The sequence below is a fragment of the Trachemys scripta genome, chromosome 14 (genome assembly GCF_013100865.1).
Source record: "Trachemys scripta elegans isolate TJP31775 chromosome 14, CAS_Tse_1.0, whole genome shotgun sequence".
In the NCBI taxonomy this organism is placed as follows: domain Eukaryota; kingdom Metazoa; phylum Chordata; order Testudines; family Emydidae; genus Trachemys; species Trachemys scripta.
Genome location: NC_048311.1, coordinates 18521993 through 18548105, shown reverse-complemented (window position 1 = coordinate 18548105; position 26113 = coordinate 18521993). Strand labels below are relative to the sequence as shown.

General features: G+C 40.8%; 1 protein-coding gene across 3 annotated transcripts; it reads left to right on the top strand.

Moving 5' to 3' along the window:
- On the top strand, positions 1–25580 carry MFSD11 (major facilitator superfamily domain containing 11). 3 transcript variants are annotated; one of them, XM_034790460.1, is made up of 14 exons: positions 1–491; positions 1145–1315; positions 3550–3605; positions 4414–4521; positions 5002–5081; positions 5184–5280; positions 5733–5791; positions 9331–9475; positions 10850–10890; positions 12046–12111; positions 19210–19335; positions 20745–20919; positions 22413–22548; positions 25021–25580. In XM_034790460.1, exons 2-14 carry the CDS (start codon positions 1220–1222, stop codon positions 25183–25185), a joined length of 1350 nt encoding a protein of 449 aa, XP_034646351.1. In that variant the 5' UTR covers positions 1–491; positions 1145–1219; the 3' UTR covers positions 25186–25580. The 3 variants fall into 3 exon arrangements, with proteins under 3 accessions (XP_034646351.1, XP_034646350.1, XP_034646352.1); XM_034790459.1 differs by lacking the exon at positions 1–491 and adding an exon at positions 635–794; XM_034790461.1 differs by lacking the exon at positions 1–491 and having other exon boundaries at positions 636–1315; positions 4467–4521.
- The last annotated feature ends 533 nt before the right edge of the window (positions 25581–26113 follow it).

Below are 26113 nucleotides of genomic sequence, written 5' to 3'. Positions count from 1 at the left end.
CCTCACGGCCCCCTAAGGGGTCCAGACCCCCAGTTTGAGAACCCCTGAGTTAGCTCAATCCTCACTGGTCTCTGGGTACTCTTCTAATACAAGTGCTAAATAATAATAGCAGGAAGTGGGGGTAGACTTAATATGAGATGTCTGACTTTCTTTTTCTGCTTTACTCACTTTTTAAAATAGGGATCTTCTGATCTTGAGGATTACTTATTTAAAAAAAGTTACAAAACTCAATACATAAATATATTAGCAATTAAATAATAGGTTTTATGTTGGAAGGATTTCAAGGCAAAATATTGAGTGATTGTAGAGGCAGCTATTTCACTTCCCTTTCAGAGTGAATGCACGACAGACGGAAACAGTGAGAGAGACTGTGCATGTGTGTCAATGACAATGAAATATTTCCTTTCCTTTCTTTTCTGCTGTGTTTACTGAAAGGACCCCCTGAGCTTTTCAGTCTTCATTTATGAATGCTTTTTGCGTGACTGAAAGCAGTAGATGACAGTTTTCTTAAAAGACTTTCTGAGAAATTTGGTTTCTTGCCCAAAGTATTATCGTCTAAAGGTTACAGAATATTATTTACAGTAACCACAAACATACTGTTGTTATTTTAAGTAATATTGTAGATTTACTCTTTTTTTAAGTCGTAGAAATGCTGAAACTGCATTTCCCAGAGTGCACAAGGGTGTTCTAGCCTGATCAGTCAGCTGACCTGGATTGTGAAATATTCCTTATTTCCTGTTCAGCATGAATGGACATGGCTTGTGTTTATGAGTGTCTTTTCTTTCCTTTGTCAGGTGATTTAATGTCTTTTGACTAAAATCTGATTCAGAGCAATGGTGGCAAGGAAGTGAGCTGATTTACTAACTCAGCGGCTGGGAAACTACTTCTGGGGGAAGGGATGTCATGAAGAAATAATATACTGCACTCTGCATATCTTCATATGAAAGGATCTGAATAATCTTCACAACTCGTACTAAACCTTTGACTTGTTTTTTTTCCAGTGTTGTTGTTTTTTTCTTTATTTTATTTACAGTGGAGACTAGACCTCTTGGCTTGCCAATGAATACTTCCTAACACTTAACAATTAGTTTAAAATAACTTGTGTTTGTGAAGGGTTTTTTTCTTGTTTTTTTTTTTTTGGCAGAACTTAAAAGGGAGCTTTAAAAGGAAAATAGAACTTCTCCGGACTGAAGAGGACAACTTCCTAAGAAAAAACAAAATGTCTCCTAAATCGAAAAAGCTTTTTAACATAATTATGTTAGGAGTTGCTTTTATGTTTATGTTTACTGCCTTCCAAACGTGTGGAAATGTTGCGGTAAGTGCAAATATCAGAACACTCCACATCCTCACCTTTCTTTCTGACATCCCAATTTTAAGGGTTGTTTTGTTTAGGGATCTAAGGTGCATGATAAAATTTAATGCTATCTTTTTGTGTTTCTCTTGATTTAGTATTTGCACAGGTACTTAAGTAATCTGTTTCTTTAAGAGAGTATAGCAGTGAAACAGTAATGGTATGAGACAACCCATGGTTGCTTAGAAAAAAATTAAGTTAATTAAACACATTCAGCTTAATAATATCTGTTCTGGCAATTATCTGTCCAGCAATTGAATTAAACTGGATCTTGTCATGTTTCTGAGCTTTTTTATAATTTCGCTTTAAAACATAGGACCAGGATGCTATTATTTGTAACTTTGTCACCTAATTTCTCCTGGTTAATTAATCTTCCTTAATCTCACATTTTCACTGTGTAATGACAAACTGGAGATTGAAGGGGTATGAATACAGTATCTGGCAAGTAGTCATACTGTCACAACTGACACTGCCAAGTCACTTTACATCTCACTAAATAATTTACTGCTAGTCTCTCTCTCCTTTACTGCAGGCAAATTGGACATAAAAATAATTAAATTTATCCTTAAAAGCAGACTGCCCTTTTATTACTTTTATTATTATAATCCTGTGTTTTCTATATTTAGAGACTCTCTTTTCTTATTTTGAGGAGGAATTCCTGTTTGTAGATGTATAAAGGTTGCTTTACCATGTTGTATGGTTAATTTATAGTAGAGGAGGCTGATCTTGTGGCTAAAGCACAGGACAGAGAGTTTGGAAATAGAGGTTCAATTCGTGATTGCTACAGAGCATGTCCATGGCTCAGTTTCCATTTCTGTAAAAATGGGGCTCATACTGCTTTACATTAAAGAGATGTTGGGAGGCTTAATTTGTTAATGTCTGTTTAAATACTTTGAGATTTAAAGGCACTATAGAATCACAAAATACTAGTTATTGTTTCAAATGGACAGCTTCACCCCAAGCATCTTCATGGGGCGAACTTTTATAAATAAAAGCTGTATACAGTGTTGTTGTAGCCATGTTAGTCCCAGGATATTAGGCTACAAGATGCACAGTGTAGCCACTCTTTGTTGGCAGGAGAGAGCTCTCCCACCAACAAAAAACTTCCACCCCCAACGAGCGGCGGCGACAGTAGCTTTGTCAGCAGGAGAGCTCTTCTGCCAATAAAGCGCTGTTCACACCGGTGCTTTTTAATCGGTAAAACTTTTGTTGTTTGGGTGTGTGTGTGTTTTTTTTTCACACCTCTGAAGAACAAAAATTTTACCGACAAAAGTCCAGTGTAGACAAAGCCTTAGAGAGACAAGGTAAGTGAGGTAAGATCTTTTATTGGACCAACTTTTGTTGATGAGAGAGAGTTTGTCCAATAAAAGATACTACCTCACCCACCTTGTCTCTCATAAATAAAAGTATCTGCAAGCAATACTCATTGTCTGGCAGTGAATGAATGAGGACTGAGGTTCCATAGTTCAAATTGCAGTTGCCCCGTGACCAAACCAGCATACCAGAAAACCAGTAGACAGAGGGAGAGTGTAGGAAGGAAGGCCTAGATCAGTGGTTCTCAAACTTTTGTACTGGTGACACCTTTATGTTAACCCCATTATAAATGCTGGAGGCAAAGCAGGGTGTGCGATGGAGGCTGACAGCTTGCGACCCTCCCATGTAATAACCTCACGACCCCCTGAGGGGGGGTCCCGACCCCCAGTTTGAGAACCCCGGCCTATATCCACAAAGGGACTTAGTCCCAGATCCTTCTAAGGTATTTAAGCACCCTAACTTCTATTGCAATCAACAGAAGTTGGGAGCCTAAAAACCTTTGAAGTTCAGGGCTTTAGGCTGTAATTAATAAATGTGGTTTTCAAAGGCTTGTGTACTGCTCATTTGAAAAGAGAAAGGAGTGTAGAGTAATTAGAAAAGCGGATGGGAATCAGAATTTTTTATATCAAGTCCTTGACTCTGTCACTGAATCTGAACAAGCTGCAGTTTAGTTTCCCTGACTGTACAATGGGTGTAATAGTTACTTCCTCACATAGTTTTACGAGGTATAATGGTCATTTCTAAGTTACTTTTAGTTCCTTGGGTATTGTTATTAACAATCCGTTCTAACTTTGCTCTTATGCTAATCTGTCTGTAGTTTTCAGATTTTAAAAAAAGTATAAAATGTACTTTCTGTATTATTATTTATAATTTTCTCTACACAGCAAACTGTTATCACGAATTTAAACAACACAAATTTTCATGGCAGTGGCTATACCAGGTAATTTACAATGATATTTTTGTCCTTTTGTTACTTTAAGAGGCATAGCTAGTCTTAATGAAATCTTATAGGGATATGCTCTTAGGTGATTGTATTTTTCTGCTGAACTTACACGTTAAAAACAAAATTATGTTATCATACTTAAACACAGCTTACTGGTAATTTTACATGTAGATCTTCCTATTTAAATGAACCGCATTCATGTTTTGCACTTTTTCCGTGTAGGGAGAAACAATGCCATGCTTTGTTTTTTATCTCAAGTCATGCAGTCTATGGTGAAATTATTGAAAAGTAAAGCAGCTAGCTAAGGCATTGATCCTACAAACTTGGACCTTTGTACCCACATAGAGCACAGGGTCTGCCTGTGCAGATCAGCTTGCAGGAGAGATTTCAACAGTCACATGGAAGGGAACACTATGAATGATAGGAGGATCATCAGGGTATCAGAGCTGTGGAAACCATTTTTTTTAATGTTTATTGTATTGTCATAGCAACCAAAGTCCCCAATCATGATCAGGGGTCTGTTGTGCTAGGACTGTGCAATCATTTAGGAAGACTTGGTCGCTGCCCTCAGGAGTTTACAATCTAATTTAAGATAAGGTGCAATAAACAAGGGTAAATAACAATAGAAGGGAAAGAGGGGCTAGAATAATAAGATCATGCAGTTACATAGGCTAGGTGATATGTTTGATGTAATAGTTTTGAATCATTTGAAAATTTTCCTTAAATAAATAAAATAGACTACACTAGCCAATACTCTTGAATTTCATTTGAAATGCTTATTCATCTTTATTATTTATTTGTGTAGCATGGCCATTATTTATGGGGTGTTCTCTGCATCAAATCTTATTTCACCTTCAGTGGTTGCTGTAGTGGGACCTCAGTTATCCATGTTTGTTAGCGGTCTATTTTACAGGTAAGTAATTCATTTAAATCTGTAGTTTCTGCTTCCTATGCATCTCCTCCCTTTATTTCACCTCCAAAAGGTATCATGTCATGCATGAAATTGTACTGGCTGAGGAGGGCAGGGTTTGGCTTCTTGCAATGATATCAGTGTTGATCTTGAATCACTTGGAATGTCACTTCAGAGCACTCCCTCCCCCAGAGACAGTGACCATGTTATTTCCACAGCATTGGCAGGTCTGGCTGACCTTGGAGTAAAGAACCAAGATCAGGCCTCAGTCTAATGACTGTATTAGAAAAATAGCATTATATGTTTAGGGTAATAAAAAACTGTTTTGTTTCAAATCTTATTGACTTGGAGTCTTGTCAAAATGAGATTAGCAATAAGTACTTGATTTAGAGGAAGCTAAGATGCAAATCTGATTGTTAAAAAGCATAATCAGCATAACATTGCCCACATTAAATTTGAATATAATTCATTGTTATATTTTAGCATATACATTGCGGTTTTTATCCAGCCTTTCACATGGTCCTTCTACACTGCTTCTGTTTTCATTGGGATAGCAGCTGCTGGTAAGTATTGCACTTAGTGTTTATCTGCTTGTACTTCTTCACTACATTTCTCTCTCAACTATTTTTCCTCCTTTCTCAGCAACTTTTTTACTTGAATTTCAGTACTTTGGACTGCACAGGGAAATTGCCTGACGATAAATTCAGATGAAAACACTATTGGGAGAAACAGTGGAATCTTCTGGGCACTTTTACAGTCCAGGTAACTTTCCTTTATTAAATCTTTCCCTTTGGTTACACGCACCCTGTACTTGCTGTGTTGTTCAGTGAGGGTGCAAGGGAGACTTTTGTCTCAGACAGTACTTCAGAGTGATACTCCACAGACTATGAAACAAAAGGAAAAGCTGGAGGTGACGTTGCTGATATTGAGCAATGCTTAATGGTAAATAGGAGTTATATATGGCAAGTCTTTCCTCCTGATGGACTAAAGCTAATGTCATTTCTGATATCTTGGATCCCTTTGAAATGTAGAGCTGGCCTTATGAACGTGAATCCTCAATTTTGTTTTACATTTCTATGGGGCTAGCTGTTTGACTTTGACAGTGTGAGGACAGGCACCCTCTGTCTCTTTCACATTTACACCATATTCTTTTATATATAATTTGTTACCATAATAAATACTATATTTCTGTGTTATCCCTCTTTTGTTTGCAGCTTGTTTTTTGGAAATCTTTATATATACTTTGCTTGGCGTGGGAAAACTCACATATCAGGTTTGTATTACTTGCTTTGTGTGTAGAATACTTTGATGTATCATAATGTATGAAAAAATGGATAAAATAATGAAGTAGGAAGCAGCCATAGGCTATGTCTACATTACGGACCTTACAGCAGCACAGCTGTACTGTGCTGCTGTAAGGTCTCCTGTGTAGTCCCTCTATGCCGGCGGGAGAGAGCTCCCCCGCTGGCATAATTAAACCACCCCCAACCCAAGTATCAGAGGGGGGAGCGTGTTAGTCTGGATCTGTAAAAAGCAACAGAGGGTCATGTGGCACCTTTAAGACTAACAGAGGTATTGGAGCATAAGCTTTCGTGGGTGAATGCCCACTTCGTCAGATGAATGCGTCTGATGAAGTGGGCATTCACCCACGAAAGCTTATGCTCCAATACATCTGTTAGTCTTAAAGGTGCCACAGGACCCCAACCCAAGTGGCAGTAGTTATGTTGGCGGGAGATGCTCTCCCACCGACATAATGCTGTCCACACTGCCATTTTTTGTCCATGAAACTTTTCTCAGTTAGGGGATGTTTTTTGCACACCCCTGACCGACAAAAGTGCTAGTGTAGACATAGCCATAGTTGTGACAACTAGAAACACAGGGAACAGTAGGTAAAATTTGTATTTGTTTTCTGGGGAGTATTTTAGTTTTAGGCTTTGTCTACACTGGCAATTGAAAGACAAAACTTTTGTCATTCAGAGGTGTTAAAAACACACACACACACGAAAGACAAAAGTTTTGTTGATTTCAAGTGCTGGTGTGAACAGTGCTTTGTAGTCAGAAGTGCTCTCCTGCCAACAATGCTAATGCCGCTCATTGGGGGTGGAAGTTATTTGTTGGCGGGAGAGCTCTCTCCTGCCAACAAACAGCGCCTATACTGTGCACCTTTTAGCAGCACGGCTGTAGCGCCATAGCTGTGTCGCTGAAAGCTGTGTAGTGTAGACGTAGCCTTAGTACGTAAAGCCATGTGATACAAGAGCTGTGAATATCTCCAGTATTCCTGGCTGCTGTTCCTTTTGCCTGCTTTTAGGGCTCATGTACAGAGGGAAATTCATCAGAATAGTGTATTGCAGAAATCCATAATAGCTTCCCATGTGAAGACTTTTATTCTTGAATAAAAACAACAAGGAGTCTGGTGGCACCTTAAAGACTAACAGATTTATTTGGGCATAACTTTCATGGGTAAAAAAACCTCACTACTTCAGATGCATGGAGTGAAAGTTACAGATGCACTCCATGCATCTGAAGAAGTGAAGTTTTTTACCTACGAAAACTTATGCCCAAATAAATCTGTTAGTCTTTAAGGTGCCACCAGACTCCTTGTTGTGGAGTGTTATAACTAACATGGCTACCTCCTGATTCTGGAATAAGAATGTCCACATGGGGAGCTGTTCTGGAATAGCTATTACACTTTAAATTCACATCCTACCTGTTCCAGAATAATATCCTGGTGCAGACAAACCCTCAGTGTTCCTGTCTTGATACAGATCATCAAGGTTAATTTCTTGTTTGAATTATAATTAATATTGTGGCTGGAGCCTTCCAAATCTATCAGAACTTGGAGTAAAGTGCCCTCATATTCAGTGAAGAAAGTGATAAGTGGTCTAAGCTGTAGGGATCCACACAGAGCATCTGAGACCTGAGTTGCTGTAAAAAGATGGAGGCAGGGACTGATATGTGGGTAGTGGTTGTCAACTAAGAAAAAAACCAGAATTGTAATACTAAATGGAGCTGATGATCCTGCTGTAAGGTGAATGTGAGGAGGAGGGTTTCCTATATTATGTACTAAAAAAGAACTCAAAATATCTGATAGACCATTCAACTATTCACATCTTTAAAACATGAAGCCTTTTCCCTGTAAGACGTCCTTCCAAATAAATGGAATTTTCAACCTCATTGGATAAATGTTTTAGGAGGATGTTTCTGCTAAAGACAATTAGGAATGAAATGTTGACTTTTAAATAATCATCTCAGACTTCGGAGTTAGCATCCTCTTGTGCTGAACACGGCAGTTCACAGCTCTGCTACTGTACTATTGATTCAGGCTCTCTGCAGACTGAGTAGCACAGCCTAGATAAAAAAATAAATAAATTCAAACATCCAAAAATTAAAGCAAAAGCTTAAATTCTGCCAAAAACATAAATCTGTGGAATCTGAAATTCTGTGTTTCCGGATTTATATTGCTTCTGCTAATCACCTCGTATTACAGCGTATAACAGAACTCACATTCAAGTTTTCCTTTACCTTTAAGTGAATTAAAGTCCCTTGAAGCATGTTGAAACAATTTAGGAGTCTCCTTCCATTTCATTATAAGGTGAATGTTCCTACATTTGAACGTCAGTCTCCCCTTGCCACGATTTATTTCAGGTTCCCACAAGAGCTGTTTGCACATGCACATAAAAGACTGTTTTTAAAACTGCACACACACAGACACATTGTTATTGATTTGGAATTTTACACAGTTTTTTTTAAAATGTATTTTAAAACTTTTCTGTTCACCTTTAAGCCATTGGAGAAATAAATACAAGTACATAGGAAGTATCTTTAGGATTGAGAAGTGGGACCCCAAAGGTTAGTTTGTCTCAACACACAGCATGATTAGCTGCTTCTCAGCAATTTTTCTGCCTGATGAATAGGGGAAGCCTCTGCACAAAAAAGTTTACCATGCCAAACAAGTTGGTTAGTGTAGAGGGACTGGTGCATGGAACATCAGATACCTTTCCTCCAGATACTCAGTTATCTTTTGTCAAATTCTGAGGTTTCATGAGCGTATGGCGTTTGAAATTTATAGGTCTACCAGTTTATGGTATCACATGACGTAACATTAGTTCCTGGGGCTGGAGAGGAAGAAAGTTATTTCTAATCAGTGTAGGGGAGATGATGTAGCCTCTGCCCTGCAAGCAATACTGAATACTGTTATTGAATAGCCTCTGCACTTCCTCTTCCCTTTTATTAACTCCCGCTAGGTCTACACTACCCGCCTGAATCAGCGGGTAGAAATCGATCTCTCAGGGATCGAATTATCGCGTCTCGTCGGGACGCGACAATCGATCCCCGAATCGATGCTCTTACTCCACCAGCGGAGGTGGGAGTAAGCGCCGTCGATGGGGAGCCACGGAGGTCGATTTTGCCGCCGTCCTCACAGCGGGGTAAGTCGGCTCCGATAGGTCGAATTCATCTATGCTATTCGCGTAGCTGAATTTGCGTATCTTAAATCGACCCTCCCCTGTAGTGAAGACCTGCCCTTAGCCACAGCAGAAGGTGGTGGTGATATTCTTTGACCAGCCAGTATTCCATTGGCATATCAGCAATGACAAAGGAACTTGCCAAACATGTGGGGCACTTTGCCCCCCGGATTGAAAGTCAGACAACACCACTGAAGTTAATATGTATTATATACACCTCTTTATAAACTGTACCTATCTTTAGCATGGAAACATCTTAGCTATCTGCACAATTATTTGTGGAGATAGTTTACTAGATATGAATTATTTTATGCAGACCTGTGTGTGACACCTTTTTGATTTTCCACAGAGAGTGATCGCAGGACTGTCTTCATTGCTCTAACTGTCCTCAGTCTCGTGGGCACATTTCTGTTCTTTCTGATTAGGAAACCAGAGGAGTCAAAAACACTGGAGGAGGAAGTTTCCACCACTGATGAAAGCAGTGTAGACAACTCGTAAGTGCTTATGACAATAACACATTATCATCCAGCCAAGCATGCGTGTACCTAGTGCATAACGGAAAACTCCTTATTCGCTTCTCCCTCCGAACCAAAAGCATGAATAATTTGGATAGAAGAGTCCCTATAGCCATTAACTAGTTGATGCAATCCTTACTTGTTCTCCTAATAGGTAGTACACTTGAACATGGGATAGGGCATAACAAATAGTGTATTTTCATTGGTGAGTAAGAGTCTTCGGAGAGACATCATTTATCTCCCTCCTCTCACTATTAAGCGTATGTATGTTCTTTCATAGTTTTCCTTGCCCTCATCTCCAAACAGTAACTATTGGTCTCCAACCATGGAAGTGATTTGGGGATAGAAGCAGAGCAGAAGGGGGTTTATGAAGGCATATTGGGATCAGATTGGAATGAGACTGTTTACTTCCCTCCTAAAAGCACATTCTCAATGTGTGTCTCTGCAATAATTATTCTGCAAGAGAGGGCTGACCTCCTTATTGAGCAGCACAGAAAGAATCTTCAGAGCTCTCTGAGAATTATAGGAAGCTTGATTCACTATCAGAATTTGTATCTGGCAGTCAAGTGCCTTTGTAGTTCTAAGAGCTTTGTAGGTCTCTAAACCCTTTTATCCACACCCCTTACCTTAAACAATTCTTCCATTGTTCTTTATTAGTTATTTGAAGCTAAGTGGTTTGTAATTTTGATTTGCTGGTGGAGATAGGGCTTAGAATTCTTATTGGCAGGTGCTTTATGTATGGGTCAGGATTTTCAAAAGCATCTGCCCATCAAGGCTTGTTGTATCAGTGGCAATGTAGGCTGATTATCTGGCCAACAGTTTTAAAACAATATCATGCCACAGTGGAAGGCAAGGGTTGTTTGGACAGATTTAATAACCTGTAGAGATCTGTTAAGATATCAGTTATTATTTAGCTGCAGATCACTCATAAATGGTCTAGGTACCATGCTGATGTGCACATTAGAAATGCAAAGATATAAACACTAATGTCTTCCTGAAATGATATTTTCAGATACAGTTATTTTATTAGCATAGCTGTAAGATGATTAGAAAGACGAGAGCACATGTAGTGGAGAGAACAAGTCTGATACAGACAAAGCCCAGAGACATAGTGCTATAAAAGAGGATACTCTGTGAATGACACATACCCACACTAAAGGCAAATATCTTTTATAACTAGAGGGTTATTTCACAAAAATGTTTTATTAAACATATTAGTGTGTTGAAATGGCTAATTATGGGCAGGAAAATGTACAGAAAACTAAAAGATGAATTAGTCTATTTTCCAACATAATGGTAAAAGCATGGTTATCTCTGGTTCATCTTTCTGATCTTAAAAAAATATTTACCCAGGTCTGTCCAAAGCAAAGCGACGAGGGCAGTGGATGCATTTAGTAAGTATTATTGCACTTTAGAACCATCTCTCAAAAATATTACAACAGATTTATGAACCTGTCAAATGATCCTATTTGTACACCACCATATATGAATAATTTTAAACAGAAATTTGGCTTCAATAATGCAGAGCAATAGACCTGCATTCTCCCCTTCCTTAATCCTGAGACACTTAATCTTCCTTGTTTATCACTCAGCTAAACAACCCTCACAGTTCCTTCATCTGTTCTTAATTCATCCAGTGTATCATGTAGCCCAGATCCTTCATATCCCAGATTAGTCCAGGATCTTTAGAGTCTTCAACTGTGGTGCCTGGTTTAAAGTGACATGACATTGAGGCAAACAGTAGGATGCATCTGTGTTTTGAAGGCTCTAGGCACCTCCTGGTTCAAGCCTCAGTGGAAAGAGCAAAGATCTCATTCTGTGGAGATTAAAGAGGATTGATGAGCAACTGTGCGAGTTGCTGAGTTGAGAGCGAAGCAAAGGATATTTGACAATCTCAGGACAGAATTGAAACAAGTCTAAGGAGGTGAAAAAGAGGGTTAACACTAGGAAGGGAGGACAGGGTATGAGAGGGAGAGATCATGGGGATGAGGGGAGGAAAAAAGGAAAAGCCACATGAAAGTAAAAACGTTTTGCATTAAAGAAAGAGCAAGGTGAAGTATAAGTTACCTTTTGTATGAATTTACATCAACATTTACAATAAAGTTCAGCAATTTAAAAAATAAAAATTCTTCATTCAGATACATGTGTGCAGCTCCCATTGGAGCTTATAATTAGTGGCACTTAACTGTTGGTATCTGAAAGCAGAATTTGTCCCAAAAACATGTAGAAAAACTCAATTATTTTAAAATAAAAATATTCTGAATTGAGATTATAAGAGTACAGTACATAAAACCACTCAGCCTTTTATCACTGGAAAATTTATTTGGTTGATTTCCCTCTCTACCCTGTCCCCCCACAATAAAACCCATTCAGATTGGACTTTTATGTTAAAGGCCCCCTATGTAGCAGCCTTATTTAATCAAAGAGAGAAAAAATCAGTGCATGGTTTGCATCATTTTAATGTATTTGTGCCTTTGGTAAACAGCAAAAGAAAGTAAATGTACCCTTAATGTCAGTGAATTTTATTCATTTATGTTTTTTCTTTGCAGAGAGCTCTATTAAGCTATACTTCACCAAAGAGATTTTGCTCCTTAGTGTTACAACGGCTTATACAGGTAATGAAACAGGCAAAAGGACACAATCATTTGATAGTGCTAGGGCATTTTATGGGACAGTAAATGAGTACCCCTCGATCAGGATTATATTCCTGTATCCCAGGATATATTACTTTAACATATTGGAGTTTATTACCCTTCCCGGCTCTTTGAGCTCTGGTCAAGTGAAAAATTCTCTATTTTTTTACTCTGTTTCTGAAAAATGCTCTCCTGTAGATTAATTTTTTTGTACGTAACCCTGCCAAAATTATGGGGTTTAATAAGAGTTGTTAAACCCAGTTTAAGGTCAACCAAGTTGTATCTTGGCTAGAGCATGGTTTATGAATCTGTTTTATTACACAGTTTGTCCCTGTTCATACTGGCCAGATTGAATCATGTTAGAACACAGTTAAACTGCAGTGGAGTCTAAGGGTACATCTACACTACAGGGGGGAGTCGATTTAAGATATGCAAATTCAGCTACGTGAATAGCGTAGCTGAATTCGACGTATCGCAGCCGACTTACCCCGCTGTGAGGACGGCGGCAAAATCGACTTCTGCGGCTTTCTGTCGACGGCGCTTACTCCCACCTCCGCTGGTGGAGTAAGAGCGTCGATTTGGGGATCGATTGTCGCGATAAATCGATCCCCGAGAGGTCGATTTCTACCCGCCAATTCAGGCGGGTAGTGTAGACTTAGCCTAATAATGGTAATTAAACTCACTTTTGTAGATGAGGTGTTTAATATCAGCTCCATCAGACTTGCAATGAAGTGTAGGAGACTTCTGTAAGAGCCTTTGTCCTAAAACCATGTGTGCATTAGGAAAATGTTGCAAAGACTTCCTTCATTGCAGTCACTGGTTTGACTCTGTAATAGGGCAGCCCCCACGTGAAGTGCCCTCCTGCGGCAGGCCGCTACACAATAAAAACATAAGAACGGCCATATTGGTTCAGACCAAAGGTCCATCTAACCCAGTATCCTGTCTTCCGACAGTGTCCAATACCAGGTGCCCCAGAGGGAATGAACAGAACAGATAATCATCAAGTGATCCATCCCCTGTTGCCTTTTCCCAGCTTCTGGCAAACAGAGGCTAGGGACACCATGCCTGCCCATCCTGGCTAATAGCCATTGATGGACCTGTCCTCCATGAATTTATTTAATTCTTTTTTGAACCCTGTTATAGTCTTGGCCTTCACAACATTCTCTGGCAAAGAGTTCCACAGGTTGACTGTCCATTGTGTGAAGAACTACTTCCTTTTGTTTGTTTTAACCTGCTGCCTATTAATTTCATTTGGTGACCCCTAGTTCTTGTGTTATGAGAAGAAGTAAATAACACTTTCTTATTTACTTTCTCCACACCAGTCATGATTCTATAGACCTCTATCATATCCACCCTTAGTCGTCTCTTTTCCAAGCTTAAAAGTCCCAATCTTCTTAATCTCTACTCATATGGAAGCTGTTCCATACCCCTAATAATTTGTGTTGCCCTTTTCTGAACCTTTTCCAATTCCAATATATCTTTTTTGAGATGGGGTGACCACATCTGCATGCAGTATTCAAGATGTGGGCATACCATGGATTTATATAAAGGCAATATGATATTTTCTGTCCTATCATCTATCCCAGAGATGGGCAAACTACAGCCCGCGAGACCGTCCTGCCCAGCCCTTGAGCTCCCGGCTGGGGAGGCTAGCCCCTGGCCTTCCCCTGTCCCCTGCAGCCTTAGCTCGCCGTGCTGCCAGCGTTCTGGGCAGCGGGGCTGCAAGCTCCTGTCGGGCAGCGCGGCTGCCTGGCTGGTGCCGACGGGGCGGCATGGCTGCCAGTCCTGCTGCTCTGAGTGGCATGGTAAGGGGACGGGGAGCGGGAGGGTTGGATAAGGGGCAGGGGGTCCCGGGGGGCAGTCAGGGGACACGGAGCAGGGGCCAGTTGGATGGGGCAGAGGTTCTGGGTGTGTGTGTCAGGGGGCGGTGAACAGGGGGGTTTGGATAGGTGTGGGAGTCCCGGGGGGGCCTGTCAGGGGGCGGGGGTGTGGATAGGGGTCAGGGCAGTCAGGGGACAGGGAGCAGGGGGGTTGGATGGGTCGGGGCTTCTGAAGGGGGCAGTCGAGGGCGGAAAGTGGGAGGGTGTGGATGGGGCGGGGGCCAGGTTGTTTGGGAAGGCACAGCCTTCCCTACCTGGCCCTCCATACAGTTTTGGAACCCCGATGTGGCCCTCAGGCCAAAAAGTTTGCCCACCCCGATCTATCCCTTTCTTAATGATTCCCAACATTCTGTTCGCTTTTTTGACTGCCGCTGCACATTGAGTGGATGTTTTCAGAGAACTATGCACATGACTCTCTCTCGAGTGGTTACAGCTAATTTACACCCCATCGTTTTATACATATATTTGGGGTTATGTTTTGTATCATCTGCAAGATTTGCCACCTCACTGTTTATACCTTTTTCCAGATCATTTATGAATATGTTAAATAATACTGGTCCCAGTACAGACCCCTGCGAGAAACCACTATTTACCTTTTTCCATGCACCTGCCTCAGTTTCCTGTTTGTTTGCCCGTGACAGACTCTCGGGCTTAGTCTACACTGAAAAGTTATAGCTCCATACCTGTGTCAGTCAGAGGTGTGAAAAAAATACATCTCTTACTGACTTAGCTGTGCTGACAAAATGTAGACACAGCTATGTCGATGGAAGAGGGCTTCCATTGACATAGCCAACTTTATTCAGGGAGGTAGTGTTCCTATGCCAGTGTTTCTCAAACTGGGGTTGCCGCTCGTGTGGGGAAAGCCCCTGGTGGGCTGGGCCGGTTTGTTTACCTGCCCCATCCGCAGGTCCGGCCGATCGTGGCTCCCACTGGCCGCGGTTCGCCGCTGCAGGCCAATGGGAGCAGGGAGTGGCGGCCAGTAAGTCCCTTGGCCCGCGCTGCTTCCAGCAGCTCCCATTGGCCTGGAGCAGCGAACTGCGGCCAGTGGTAGCCGCGATCGGCCGGAACTGCGGATGGGGTAGGTAAACAAACCGGCCTGGCCTGCCAGGGGCTTTCCCTACACAAGCAGCGACCCCAGTTTGAGAAACACTGTCCTATGCTGACAAGAAAACCCAAACTGTTTTTGTAGGCTGCATCTACACTACAGTGCTAGGCTGACATACCTATGCCGGTATAGTCTCCATCGTGTAGATATACCTTCACTGTCTGAAACAAAACCTTGGCATAATTGTTCATATATACCAGTACAATAATTCCCCTAAACCCTTGCAACAAAACTGTTCTTGACAAACTCACAGTAAGAATACTAATATACAACAATTTTTCCAGTCCTCTCTTCAGGAATAATGCCTCCAGTTCACCCACAGAGAGTCAATAGTGACACGGTGTTCCCATTTCCTTTTTGCTCTACTTTCCAGGCCATCCATCTGAGTGACCAGTCTCATGAACTTTACCACAGTCCTCAAGTCAGGTTGCCCACAAGAGAGCTCCTCACTATGTTCCACGCCTCAGGACTCCCTGCCTGAGTCCTACCCCTGCTGAGAGCCCAACCTCTTGCTTCGAGGCCCAGCGTCTTCTCACCAAGCTGGAGAGGGGTCACTGCCCAAGCCTTCTGCTCATCAGAGGCTCCCAGTTTGGTCAGGTCTCACCAACAATTCTGTTCCAGCTCTCTGCAGAACTCCGCTTTCTCTACCAGGTCTCCTATAGCTCTGTCCAATCAGCTTTTTGCTCTCTCTCTCTAGATACTTCTTGTCTCTGATTCTCCAGGCTTTGTCTCTCTTGTTCTCAGACAGCCGAGGTTTCATCTGGTGATCACCTTCCTCTAGGGGCCAGGACAAGTGCCCTGTTTTAAGACCAGTTGGTGGTCAGCTGACTAGACATAGGTCCACGCCCCTGAGCGACATAGATAAGCCAGCTTAACCCCCGGTGTAGAGAGTGCTGAGTTGATAGAAGAATTCTTCTTTCGACTTAGCTACTGCCTCTTGGGAAGGTGGACTAACTATGCTGGTGGGAGAACCTCTCCTGTTGCTCTAGTGAGTATCTACACTGAAGCGCTGCAGCGCCATAGCTGTGCTGCTGTAGTGTTTCAAGTATAGATAAGCCCTTATTTTCTTGGATTCTTATAACATGTTTTCAAACTTTGCCATTTACCTTTAACACACTTTAAAAATTGGCTATTTTAGCCATGCTGCCTTCTCATCCCTGGGGGGAAACTGCATGAGAGACAGGAGAGTAACATTATTATAATAATTTCAGTGTCATGTCTACTCACAGTACCAGAACAGTGGGAGAATACAATGTCCACCCCTTATGTTTGGGAAAAAAGTCTCTGTCAAAATCCATAAGGCTACCACTTTATCGTCTTTCAAATGCCTCCTTAAGACTTACCTCTACCGTATTGTCTATAAACCACTGCCAGCGGATGATGTCTAGGCTGGCGGTGAGCTGAGACTATTGCCTATTATTCAAAACATACTCATTTTACTGTTGCTTTGTCCTCCATCCCCTACCTGCATTAGTTTGTTTCATCCACTGGTTGTGTTTTGTGACAGGGGCTCTCTTAATGCATGTCAGTATACTGCCTATCATAGTGCAGCCCTCTTAGAGGTGCAGTACCTTTGGAAGTCGAAGGAAGGTAACATGGTGCTACTATGGTACAAAAATACAAAAAATAAGATGATGTCTTTTGATATCTGATTCTGCAATCCTTATTCAGGCAAAACTCCCATTGAAATCAATGAGAGTTTTCTGTAACTCAAGCCAAATTAGGCTCTTAAAGTAACCATATCAGAAACTTAGTCTAGCTTGAAATATGTTGCTGCCATCTGGTGGCTCAAATTCACCGGTACCATCTGTATTGTAAAGTGATTTGGTACAATTCATCATAAGAGCTCCAAAAGCAGATATTGATTCCGAATTGTTGTGGTCTGTTATTGAAACTGTTGGAAGTTTTGTGAGGCTTTTACAGCTCACATACCATGTAAAATCACCTACTATTACTAGATCTTTATATGGTGTACTATATTTTCTGCAATAGTAAAGGCCAAAGAGATTTACTTAAGAGTTCATTTTTGGCCTGGCTTTCTGTTGGTTTAAGCAAGTCTCTTTGCACTGTTGTAAATATACTTGCTATGGAAGAGTTGACATTTATAAAATGGACTCTATCTATTGAAAAGTCTTATTCCATGACTCATGGTTCTGTGGTCACCCTAGTTGGGACTCAGCCATATTACCTTCCCTCATGTTAATGACAGTACAAGGGTAGAGATGTACTAAGCAAAACATTGGTCTTATCTTAGAGTTTATTTTTATTTTTATTCAGTTTTAGTTAATTATAAATGTATTAAAAGTAGTAGTACATAGTAGGCGCTTAACTTGGAATCTGTCACTTCCTTTATAAGTCTTTAGACAAGGGCTTTTTTTCAGAAATGCCATCACTGGACCCCCCCCCCCCCCCCCCAAAAAAAAAAAAAGTTTTTTTTCCTGCATTGAAGTCAGGCTTTAAAGACTTGACTATTTGACTGTTTCCCTGAAGTTATATTTATAATAATTCTGTGGCACTTTTCATCTGCAAGAATTTCCAAAACAGTTTGAAAATTGAAATACATATTGTATTAGGGATCACATTGCTCATCATTAACATAGAGCTACTTCTGGGATGGAACACAGCAGCTGGTCAACATCTGCAATAACAATACATCACAGCTTAGGACAAGAAAAATACCATATTTTATTAGAACGTTAGGGGAAGTGTATTAATTAAACACAGCTATTTATTGAGCACCTTAGGTATTTTTTTAGCTGTAAAATATATAAAGTTTACTAAACAAAGAACAAAATTTGTGTAGGAAAGTATTAACAATCCAAGGGCAGTTTGTCTAGTGGTTAGAGCATGAGACTAGTAGTCAGAAGCTCTGAGTTCTATTACTAACTCTACTTCTGACTGCTATGTGACCTTGGGTAAGTCACTTAGCATTTTATGGCAAGTTTTCCTCTCTGTAAAATGTGGATAATTATGGTTACTTACCTCATGTTAGGGGTATTATGAGCATTTGGGTTTTTTTGTAAAGCACTTTGAAGATGAGTATATGCTAAATATTATGAATGGATATAATACACAAAATAAACAAAGTGGTATATGGTCACCACAATAGTGATTCTTCATGGTATAGGTGAATATTCATGCAGAATTTAACAAGACAGAAAAGAGTTGCCCAAGCGGAGATCTAGGCAGAAATGACTTTCTGTGTTGTAGTGACCTCAGAAACATAGCATTAGTGCAGCCCATGTCACAGGACCCATTTTTGTGAAAGCCACTACAAGTCTTAAGCTTCTCACAGGGTTCCAAATTTTGTAATGTGCTTTTTTGAAGTGTGTGTCAATGACTGAAGCACTGTTTTGGCTGGTGCTGGCAGCAGGCCTTCTTAATATAATATTAAATGGTCATTCTAGGTGTGTCACTGGGGCTATAGGTTTGACATCCCCATTATATAATCTTATAACCAACTTCCAGTTATATGTCATAGAATCATAGAATGTCAGGGTTGGAAGGGACCTCAGGAGGTCATCTAGTCCAACCCCTTGCTCAAAGCAGGACCAATCCCCAGACAGATTTTTGCCCCAGATCCCTAAATGGCCCCCTCAAGGATTGAATTTACAACCCTAGGTTTAGCAGGCCAATGCTCAAACCACTGAGCTATCCCTCCCCCCACATATTGTGCCACAGTATCTGAAAGCAGTGATACACAACAGGTGTGTGGTTATATTGTCGTACATTTATTAGGTGTTTGGTTGGAGGTCAAAGACCCATAGTAAAATCTTACTCCCATTGAAGTCAATGTAAGTTTTGCCATTGACTTCAATGGAGCCAGAATTTCACCCCAGGTGCAGATATGACACTAACTGCACATGTCATGGTGTGTGGGTTTTTCTAAAATAATTTATGTATTCTGACTTATGAAAGTCATATATTTATATGGCTTGGAATATTCCTAAACTAATGTGATTGCATCTACAATCTTCATATTTTAACCATGTATTTGTAAGAGACAATGGTTAGACATAAGGAACTTTTGCATAATGATGTCTGAAATAATGCATAATACTACAGCTGTCAACTTTTGTCTGCCTTTCCTTAAAGGTCTGGAATTAACATTCTTTTCTGGAGTATATGGGACCTGTATTGGTGCTGTGAATAGATTTGGCACTGAAGAGAAAAGTCTTATTGGACTCTCTGGTATTTTTATTGGCATTGGAGAAATTTTAGGTGAGTCTAAAGAAATTAAAGTTTAAGTATAAAATATGAAGTTGTTGAGATTATTGAAAAAGTTGTTTCTACACAAATGAACAGTGCACCACACATGTCAGGCTTGCAGCAAAAGTTGCATATGCAAGAAGTAAAGTACAACTAAAATCTGCTACAGTACTTGGCAGGGTTAGACTAGATGACCCTTGTGGTCCCTTCTAACCCTATGCTTCTATGATTCATTATTGTGCTGCACCTTGTGTAGTCATTTACACTAGTACAAACTGAATGCAGAGAAGGATGTGGAAATTACCAGATAAGAGTCTTAGCATTTTACACCCATTTTGCATTGGTATAATTGACTATGTAAGATGAGAACAACAGTGAATCCAGTCTATAGTGTTAATAGGCAATTTTTAGCATTTGTACATCATGCTTTTATAATTAGCTGTGTCTGATTTACATTTTGTATTGCTAAGTCTAAACCTTTTTTATAGTAAAAAGCTAAGGCTGTATGCTTAGAGATGAAAGGCTAAACATACACCAAGGGTAAACTTAGTACTCAATTAAAATGATTGAATACAAATCTCAGTTGACTAGATCAAAATCTCCTACCCTTTGCTTACACTAGAGCATTTTGGTGTAACTAACACCATTGAAATCCCCTAACTTGTGAAACACCCTGAATCCACACAGGCATTCACACCACGGTTTAATTGCACTTGCTCTGAATGAGGCTAAGCACAGTATCATCCACCACTATTACCCTTCAGCAGGGGTTCTCAAACTTCACTGCACTGCGACCCCCTTTGGCAGGGGGACCAAAGCCAAAGCCCAAGGGTTTGAGCCCCAGGTGGGTGACCTGTAACCTGAGTCCCACCACCCAGGGCTGAAGACCTCAGGCTTGGGCTTTGGCCCTGGGTCGTAGAGCTCAGCTTTGGCTTCGGCCTCAGCAAGTTTAATGCCAGCCCTGGCAACCCCATTAAAATGGTGTCGCAACCCACATTGGCGTCCTGACTCACAGTTGGAGAACCCCTGCCCTTCACCATTGCAATCCCTCTGTAGATAGTAAGTACTGGCAGAGCAGCTGCACAATGCAATTAGCCCTTTCAGTACTGTCCCACAAAACTCCTGCCCACCTTTCCTGGATGGCTCTGACAGCCCAGAGAATTCACCTCTGTTACCTGTCAAGTTGCATCCCTTGCCCCCTGGACCCAAGGTACCACTTGGCTGATCTCAGCTCTGCCGGTCCCTCCTTCAGGGTCTATCATAGATACATTCCTAATGAACATTTTCAACATGTGCTGCCATAGCTGATGTTTGGATTCTTTCTTTACACTGTAAATATATGATTTAATGGAAACTTTTTAAACATGTTTATTTTTTTGTCATTAATGCTAATAATTATGTATTCTTTTCCCCTCCTACAGGTGGAGGATTCTTTGGCTTAGTGAACAAAGATAATCGCTTTGGCAGGAACCCAGTTGTGATGCTTGGCATTGTGGTCCATTTTGTAGCCTTTTATTTAATTTTTTACAACATACCAAATGATGCCCCCATTGCTTCGTTCGAAGGAACAGATAATAGGGCTTATATGAATCCAAGGTACAAAGTGTTTTGTTTCTCTTGATCAGTGAATTCAAAAGCATAGAAATGTGAGGCTATCATAAGGGCCTCAAGAGGTCATCTATTCCATCCTCCTGCACTGAGGCAGGATTAAATATACCTAGACCATCCCTGACAGGTGTTAGTCTTCCCGGTTTTTAAAAACCTCCAATGACAAGAATTACACAACCTCTCTTGGTAACCTGTTCCAGAGGTTAACTATCCTTATACAATAATTATAAAGTTTTTCCTAATATCTAATTTAAAACTTCCTTGCTGCAGATTAAGCAGATTACTTCTTGGCCTATCCTAGCTGGATGTGGAAAAGAGTTTATCGCTGTCCTTTTTTTAACAGCCTTGGAGAGAAGCAGCTTGTTCTTCTGTTGGAAAGGTAGCTTCAAGCTGTTTTCACTGACTAGTGATCAAGACCTTACAGAAGGTTTCCATCCACAGTTCTCCATTCTCAGTAGCTTCAGATGTTATAGCAATTCATACCAAAATGTAGGGGGCAGATCAGAATGGTGTCAGTTCATATTAAGTGCATTGTTTGTGAACATTATTAATGATGATCTGAGAAATGACTTTAGTTATTGTAGATGCCAGTGATTCCAGATATTCTAATAGACCAGAGGGCACAACTATACCACACACTATGACAGCAATTTCTAAAGCCAATTGAATACTCATTGTCCAGGTCCACTCCATTAACTTGTGGCCAGATTCTGTCTGCCCATTACAGGGGTGCTCAATGTTGGGGAGTGGGCATCGGAAGCTTTCTTGCCTTGTGCATGCATAACCCAGGTAAGGGCCAAGCAGAATTTAATCTCTGTGATCAGGATATTGCAGGGACTACTCTGTTTCTGTGCCCCCATTGTTCTATCATCTTGCTTCCCACACACACACAGGTGTGAAGGAGAATGAGTTGGAAGGGAGCAATCCCATGTTTAAATACAAGTAACTGCTAATTTGCCAGTGTAAGAAACTGTGAACATATTAATGGATTTGTGTTAAGCATTATATTTGAAATTTTCTGCAATTTGAAAGGTCCTTTTTAAGCCTCCCATATTCATACAGTTTTCATGCTCTCCATATCCCTGGCTGTCAGATTTGCGTTACTACTTTCCTATTGCCTGGGAAAGCATTGTGAGGTCGGTGGTTGCAGACATTAAGATCCAGATATGCTTGCCCATTAACAGAAGAGGAGTCCCAAAGTGAGGTAGTTGTTTTAGCAGCTCCAATTCAGTGTAGGATTGACTGGCTGTAGCGCTGGCAGAAAACTTAGAATTTCAGAGTACAAAAATCCTGTAAGGAAATATTTCTACCACCCACATGAGTAATTTTCTATCAAAATTCAAACCTGAATTAAATTTTCTACTTTTATTTCCAAGACAAGTCTGACAAAAGAGTTTGTTTATATTGAGAATCTCTATGTGTACTAGTACTAGCCAATAGCTGAATATCCCTATTAAAGTTGGTTTCATTTTTCCCTGCAGCAAAGCGTTGGCCATTTTTTGCAGCTTTCTGTTGGGACTAGGAGACAGCTGCTTTAACACCCAACTCCTCAGTATTTTGGGGTTCCTTTATTCAGAAGACAGTGCACCTGCCTTTGCTGTTTTCAAGTTTGTCCAGGTATTATCTTGCATCAAGTAGCAAAGTCAGAGTGTATGTGAAGATGTCTTTGGGGGTATATGAATAATTAGTATTCTACTGAAATAATACAGATTTTTTTTAGTGAGCTCAATAAATTTAATACAGTAACTCCTCGCTTAACGTTGTAGTTATGTTCCTGAAAAATGCAACTTTAAGCAAAACGATGTTAAGCTAATCCCATTTCCCCATAAGAATTAATGTAAATGGGGGGAGGGGAGGTTAGGTTCCGGGGAAATTTTTTCATATATATATGAATACAGCATAAGTTTTACTTATACAGTATAAGTTTTAAACAATTTAATACTGTACACAGCAATGATGATTGTGAAGCTTGGTTGAGGTGGTGAAGGCAGAGGGTGAGAGATTTTCCAGGGAATGCCTTGCTGCTAAATGATGAACTAGCACTTGGCTGAACCCTCAAGGGTTAACACGTTGTTAATGTAGCCTCACACTCTAAAGGGCAGCATAAATGGAAGGAGGGGAGACAGCATGGCAGACAGAGACAGAGACACACACCCTGTGTGTGTGTGAGAGAGAGAGATGCGCATTGCCCCTTAAGTACGCTGACCCCACTCTAAGTACATTGCCTTTTTAAGTAGATCAGCAAGTTGAGACAGCAGCTGGTGCCAGCAAGCTCCCTCCGTCCTGAGCCCTGTCATGTTCCCCCACCCTCCCGCTCTATGGAGATGGGGTAAGTGGGAGGCAGGGGGACACCCTGACGTTAGGCCCACCCCGGCACAGCAAGCAGTAGGCTCCCAGGAGCAGCTTCAAGACAGAGGGCAGGAGCAGCACATGGCAGTGCGGGGAGGGACAGCTGAACTGCCGGCAATTGATAGCCTGCTGGGCGGCTGCGGCACAGGGAACTTAGGGGAGCGGGGAGCTGATAGGGGGGCTGCCGGTCCACCCTGGTTCCAAGCCCCCACCAACTAGCTCCAACGGGCTGTTCTTTCTGCAAGCAGTGGACATTAAGCAGGCAGCTGCCAAACGTTATAAGGGAGCATTGTTCAACTTTAAACGAGCCTGTTCTCTAATTGATCAGCAACGTAACAACAAAACAACATTAACCAGAACGACTTTAAGTGAGGAGTTACTGTACTATCCTTCCCAGAAAGGATGGGAGCCTGTTCTGTCTTCTGTGCAAAAACTGGTTCAAGTAGTAGCCCTTGGTTCAGGAGAACAATATAAAAGAACTGTGTTGATGTATTGAGCCATCAGGCACTCTCAGGTTTTTGAGTGTGAGCTATAGATAATGGTGGGTTCTGCTTTAATGTCTAAATGCATGTTCAGATATGCAGATTCTGATTTTTGGTTTACATATTTATTTACTGGAAGAAGTCTTTGGAGATTGGGCAGTAGGTAACAGCAAATGTATTGGTTAAATGTTGGTTTCCAAGTTTTTAAAAGTTTGTACCACATGTCACTTGGAGTTACCAGTTGTGCCCATCACTTGGTTAGGGGAGCATGGGCATAAGAAGAATTGAAATGGTCATTTCACATGTCTTAAACCATCACCCCAAAATATTTATAATTAAGCCAGTTGTGGACTAAATTAGAAGCCCTTAACATAAATGATTGCTTTCTCCTATTCTGAATGGGTTGATAAACTAGCAGACATGGAGCCCAAGTGGATTCCCTCTAAAAGAGGAAACCTTTCTGGTTTTGAGCTTTCCCAGATCATGGATTGTGATAGTCAGAAAACTGAGCAATGAAGAGGTGACAAGACTTGCCCAGGGTCACCCAATAAATTGGGGCTGGGAACATGGGTGTTCTGATTCCCAGCCATGTGCCTAATCCACTAGATCACAGCTGCTGTGTTTGTAAGGACTTTATTATTTCCAATGATTTCCCAACGCACCATTCATCGTTTTGATAACATTATCCAAGAGAGTTAAGTATTTAACGTGATGGGTCAGGCTAATTATAAGGGTTCTTTAATCTAGCTGGGAGCTAATGAGTATTGTAGCTTGAATCCTTAACAAGGGTGGAGTGCATTTAAGCAGCTACACTCGGTAAAAATTTGCAGTTATGTCATACATGCATGCCTCTGGTTCTGTAATAAAGTGCTGTAAAACTGGGAAAAGATTATTCAGGTTATTGTTTTATATACTGTACTTATTCCTCTGATGTGTTGTGCATGAGACACAGTGGTTTCAGTACCAGAGAATTGAATATAGGATATTATAAATATCCTTGTGTGTTGTGTTCAATTCATCCAGTGAAGTCCACTTAAATGACAGAAGTTAAAACTGAATTTTCTGTGTATCAGACCAAAAGAAAAACAGAAATATAGTGAAGCCTTTTTACCTTTAATATATGATAAAGGAGTATATTTCTAAGAGAACAAAAGGCTAAATGTCATTCTGTATGCATGTCAGTATTGATAATCTTTACATAGAACAGTTAGACTGCATACCTGCAGTGATAGCCTTTGTTTTGTGTTTTTTCTTTCAGTCCATCTGTGCTGCAGTCGCATTTTTCTACAGCAACTACCTTCTTCTTCAGTGGCAGCTCCTGATCATGGCAGTGGTTGGGTTCTTTGGAACAATCTCCTTCTTTACTGTGGAGTGGGAAGCAGCAGCATTTGTCGCCCGTGGCTCTGACTACAGGAGCATTTGATCCAGGTGCTCCATCAGCCTGATGTGAGGAGATGCACAGAAACATATTTATTGAAGTGACTTGAGAAGGCGAAAAGATCACATCACAGAGCCCGGGATGAAGGAAGCCTCTGTTAAAGCCCTTTCAGTGTAACTGATAGGAACAGTTATAATGAAACATAGAAAAACAAAATGCCAAAATGAAAAGGCTCTCTTTCTTATTTTTATCGACGTTGATGTGCAGGGTCACAAAAATCCCATATGAGAAAATGGAAGGAAAACTGGGGATCTGTGCATTGAACAATTTTATTCAGATACATCCCTTTGCTGAGTGCCTATTTCTCTTAATTTCTCTTTGTGATCATGTACTATAGAAATTCTAGTTTCATTCCTCTCAAATAGTTTTATTTTTACTTAGATCCAAGCTCTGCAGACTCTTATCTTGTAAAAATTCCTTCTGTGTATGAGTGATATATTTTTAAATAAGATACAGTGTGCTGCAGCATGTCTACATATCTGAGAAACCAATCAAACCCATGGACGTTTGTGGCAATAGAGGTGTTCTCATTGGAACATTTTGTGATGCTGTGCCCCTCCATCCCTTGGTTCCTAAGTATATAACATTGTTGATATCCTATTTTATAGCTTAAAATTTTAGCTAGGCTCAGTTTTTAAAAAAGAGAGATCTTAAGTATTATGGGCTGACGTGAAGTATATTAGAAAAAATTGGACAGGATTTTCTTTATTTTAAGCTTATCAGAAGGCTAAGCAAAAGCCAACTTGATTAAGGGCCTGAACCGGAGAAGTGTGGAACAACTGAATCCCTATTTATATCAACAGGTATTATGAGTGCTCAGCATCTCTCAGCATCAGGCTGCAGATTAGGTTGGCTGCCAGAACGTTCTCCAGGACAAGGAGTCATAGAGACACAGCTCTCAGCCTACAAACAT